At 44.0% G+C, this 4978-nt stretch overlaps 1 protein-coding gene across 1 annotated transcript in view; it reads right to left on the reverse strand.

Moving 5' to 3' along the window:
• Window positions 1-4978, reverse strand: part of LOC106806993 (ryanodine receptor-like) — a gene marked incomplete in the record, with an annotated part of 96104 nt that overhangs the window by 21007 nt on the left and 70119 nt on the right. The window contains 6 exon segments of the mRNA XM_014809189.1: window positions 422-590; window positions 1436-1584; window positions 2031-2155; window positions 2742-2877; window positions 3125-3256; window positions 3719-3817. Of these exon segments, the coding sequence (XP_014664675.1) occupies window positions 422-590; window positions 1436-1584; window positions 2031-2155; window positions 2742-2877; window positions 3125-3256; window positions 3719-3817 (810 nt within the window).

Consider the following 4978-nt stretch of genomic DNA (forward strand, 5'->3'; position numbering starts at 1 on the left):
GACTCAGCTCTCTCTCTCTCACCCTCTCTCTCTCTCTCTCTTTCTCTCTCACTTTCACACTTATTTACAGACTCAGCTCTCTCTCTCTCACCCTCTCTCTCTCTCTCTCTTTCTCTCTCACTTTAACACTTATTTACAGACTCAGCTCTCTCTCTTTCACCTTCATGCTCTTTCTGTCAATTTCTCTCACTCTCGCTTGACCTATCAATCCCACCTCTCTCATCCATGCACACATGCATGCACCAGCACGCACGCACGCACGCACACACGAATGCACGCACGCACATGCACGCACACACACACACACACACACACACGCACGCACGCGCACGCACGCACACACACACACACACACGCACACGCACGCGCATATTACAGCATGGCAGCTCCTGTGTGTCCCCCGTCTGCTGCCTCGGCTTACCTGCTGCTGGACGGAATCTCCGCCCATACCATCCTGGCCCTCCTGTGACTGACTCTGAACCTGCGACTTGTTCAGCGTGTTGACCATGACGCGCATGACGTTCTCGTGAACGCACAGCGCGCGCATCAGGTCCGGATGCTGGAAGAAGATCTTGTTGTTCATCAGATCCCTGGAATCAAACAACAAGAACACACAGCGTGAATGAACATAATGCACGCACAGTGCGCGCATTAGGTCGGGATGCTGGAAGAAGATCTTGTTGTTCATCAGATCCCTGGAATCGAACAACCGTCGTCAGATGGTGCCGCGTGTGTTATTGTTGTCATTGTTATTGTTTGTGTTGCAATCACACAGTTTGAAATGTTTCATTTTTGTTGTTGATTATCGTGGTGTTGTCATTGAAGTTGTTGTTGTTGTCACTATTGCTTTCATTGTTTACCCGTGTGCTTTATTCTCTCCTCCAAAATGTTGTTATTATTGTTGGTGGCATCGCTCACAGGTTTCCACAAGCACTACTCACAAAATGCTGCTGTTGTCTTTATTTTTACCACCGCCAAAGAGGTTATGTTTTCGCCCCTGTTAGTTTGTTGGTTTGTTTTTTGGTTTGTTTGTTGGTTTGTTTGTCTGTCAACAGGATATCTCAAAAAGATTCCCAAATCCACGTCACGATTAGGCCACGCCCCTTTCAAATCGTTGATTTTACTGGATTTGCTATTGCTTCAATAGTTATAAAAACACTTTTTTTTTATTAAAATTCCTAAAGGCAAGTAATATTATGGTAAAAACTTTATTGTTTTTTACAGCAAAAATATAGTTGGGTTCACATATGAAATATGACTGGACGCGTAGCCTGGGAGTTCGGCGTCCGGTAGCCGGACGCGTGGCCACGGTCATTATTCATTACTTGCGTGTGCCTACACATCACTGAAAATTGTCATTGCAGATGTCATGGCTGTTAATTATATACCAATCATTCATCCTCTATATTCTGCTCAAACCTCCGTCTGCACTCACCAGAGGGCACTGCGCAGCACCACCTCCTCCTCCACACTGAGCTGCACCTCTAGCAGGGCTCGGATCTGGCTGAGATTCACTAGAATTTGCTCAAAATCCTCCTTGCTGACAACACTGATCGTATATGTTTTCTCTAATGCACGGCACAGCTAAAAAAAAAAGCAAGGTGACATGCAAATTATTCCCTTAGAATATCAATCCACAGAGATTTACTTCTGCTGGCAACAAATATGTTGATGATCCTGTCCTTGTCATTATGTAATTATAATGATATAAATATGTATTATGATCAATTATGTAACTAATGAATATTTCATCTAGTGTATTCTTGTGCAACTTTGCCGCCCACTAAGATTTTACTGCAATTAGATGCGATTTGTTTTATAGACATCAAGCTAACAATATCTACCTACTGTTTTAGCGGGCTACACGTAAGTGATTTATGGCATATGGCAGCAAGATTCGGAAAAAGTGTAATGAGCAGTATACATAGAATACCCAGTTAGCACACACATGTGATTATCCAGTCTGATACATCTAACCCCAACTGTTTTCCACGTAGCCTCAGTAGCGTCACACTGTGAACAATGCATACCTCACCAACACCATCATACTGCCTGTGCAGAAGGCTGAACATCTCCCTGATCAAACTCTGGTCTTCGATGAAATTTTCAGAACCCCACTTCATGACCGTGCGAGCGATCAGCTGGTTCAATGTGCCTGCGCATCGTTAATCAAACACATGAGCATTCATAATCCATTACAACATTATGCAAGCTGTCTATGGATATTGGTAAAAATTCTGCCCAGAATGAAATGACAGAATAAGAAATTTTGCACCCATTCCCTATTAATTCTATCAATTTTCTTAATGCCACCTTCTAGTATTCGAATTAAAAAAATATGAAAAATACAAAACAAGCATCAAAACATTAGTTATTTAGCTGATGTGGATGTAATACAATAGCAGACGACCATCTCAATAATGAGAAACTATCCAGATTTTCTACCATCATCATTAGTGCCATTAGAAAATGACAAGAAGGAATAGCAGCAGCACCAGCAGCAGCAGCAGCAGCAGCAGAAGCAGCAGCAGCAGCAGCAGAAGCAGCAGCAGCAGCAGAAGCAGCAACAGCAGCAGCAGCAGCAATATCAGCAGCAATAGCAGTAGCAATAGCAGCAGCAAAATCAGGAGCAGTAGTAGCAACAGCAGCATCAATAGCAGCAGCAGCAACAACAGAAGCAGTAGCAGCAATAGCAGCAATAGCAGCAATAGCAGCAATAGCAGCAATAGCAGCAGCATCACCTTGTTGGCCATCATATGGTATTTCTTGGTTGATCCTGGAATCAATGGTTGGAGGTTCCTCCTTCTTCTTCAGCATCACCTGGATGAGCTTCTCCTGCCATGTCAGATCAGGTTCCTCCTCTTCTTCCTCTTCCTCCTAACATTATTTAGAAGTATTTTAATATTGAACAGCAATAGTCAGTCGATGCTTAAACATGATAGTTATGGTGAGTCAATACCAAAATTCCACCATTGCAATTGGTTATTATTTAAGTATATTCCTTATAATTAGTCTATATTATTTACAAAAGCCAGTATATAGCCAGTCGACGCTTGTTTGTTGCCGAATTTCTTGACACAACAAGGATGCCAATTATGATAATGGAGAAAAAAAAACACGTTACCTGTTTAACTGAGGCGAGGGCCAATAACTCCTTGTTGAAGTTAAGCATCATTTCCTTGAGATTGTCATTGCAAGGAGATGGCATTTCCTCTGCAAGGTCTTCCGGTGTGCGGAAGGTAAGCATGGCTCGCATCTATTCGTTTTCCCCGTGCAATGATTCAGTCCAGCAAAGTAAAAAAAGAGTGGAGAAGCATTGATGAATTGATATGCCTCTACTGGGCAATAATTCAAATCACGTCACAGACAAAGCTTCCCCCATATTGTCACTGTTTTCATCATGGTGTACCAGTTATTTATACAGAAGCCAACAGCAGCTACAAATACATATACTGTAGATTTTGAGAGATGTTACATAGACAAACAGGGAAAAATATCTTCACCCGATAAAATCATGGAATAAGGTTCTACATCAGAAGAAATTTTATATCAAGCAGTTTTTTATAGTTACTATAGTTAGAAACTATGACGTGCAGCTGAGATGTCTGAAAAATCTACTATACACAATTTCGCTTTATTTCCATATCAACGTAGGTAATTTAAGAATTCATCACGTAACTTTGTAACAAACAAAAAACCAAATTTACACATGACACACCTGCTCTTTTGGAGGACACCTGAATTCTCTGGTCTTCTTCGCAGCGACTGCTGGTTGAAGGTCGGCCTTTTTGATCTCAATGTAGCGCTTCAGCTGATCCTACACATCAGGAGAGAGAGTGTATGTATGGTGCGTGATTGACAGGCTTCCAGTTAACTTATTTGAAATGGACCCTCCTTTGAGCACTGACTCAGAGGAGGGCACTGAAGACATATGTTGGATGCAACACTAATGACTGATGTTGCTACATAGATTCTAGAACTAAGAATCTATGCCTCGTGCATATATGTCTATGTGTCTATATAGTCATGTTTACGCGTCAAAAATGCAGCACTATAAACTCCTGTCACAACATAGAGCGCAGCACTAATGATTCATGGCGTCATATGAATTCTACCCTACATGTGGAGGTCTAAGGAAGGCAACACTAATGATTCATGGCTTCATATGAATTCTACCCTACATGTGGAGGTCTAAAAATGCAACTACGACTACAGGAGTAGACAGCAGTAATCATCATGATGTGGACACTGACCGACAAGCATTGTGCTGTTGTCTAGGAAGTAGCTGAGATGTTCGAAGCTGGCACGCTGGTTCGCCGCGCTGGAGCGGCAGAAGTAGCAGAGGAAGCGGCAGCAGGAGGTCACCATCTCTGAGCAATCCTACAAAACAAGCGAGTGCATAACACAGCTGAACTGACAGATGGATGGATCATTGGACTGGTGCAAGCGTTTTATCTGTCTCTCTCTCTTCTTGCTCTCGCTCTCGCTCTCCCCCCCTCTCTCTCTCTCTCTTTCTCTCTCACTTTAACACTTATTTACAGACTCAGCTCTCTCTCTCTCTCTCTCGCTTGACCTATCAACCCCACCTCTCTCATCCATGCACACATGCATGCACCAGCACGCACGCACGCACGCACGCACGCACGCACACACGAATGCACGCACGCACATGCACGCACGCACACACACACACACACACGCACGCACGCGCACGCACGCACACACACACACACACGCACACGCACGCGCATATTACAGCATGGCAGCTCCTGTGTGTCCCCCGTCTGCTGCCTCGGCTTACCTGCTGCTGGACGGAATCTCCGCCCATACCATCCTGGCCCTCCTGTGACTGACTCTGAACCTGCGACTTGTTCAGTGTGTTGACCATGACGCGCATGACGTTCTCGTGAACGCACAGCGCGCGCATCAGGTCCGGATGCTGGAAGAAGATCTTGTTGTTCATCAGATCCCTGGAATC

The sequence above is a fragment of the Priapulus caudatus genome, unplaced genomic scaffold (assembly GCF_000485595.1).
Source record: "Priapulus caudatus unplaced genomic scaffold, Priapulus_caudatus-5.0.1 Scaffold189, whole genome shotgun sequence".
Lineage (NCBI taxonomy): Eukaryota > Metazoa > Priapulida > Priapulimorpha > Priapulimorphida > Priapulidae > Priapulus > Priapulus caudatus.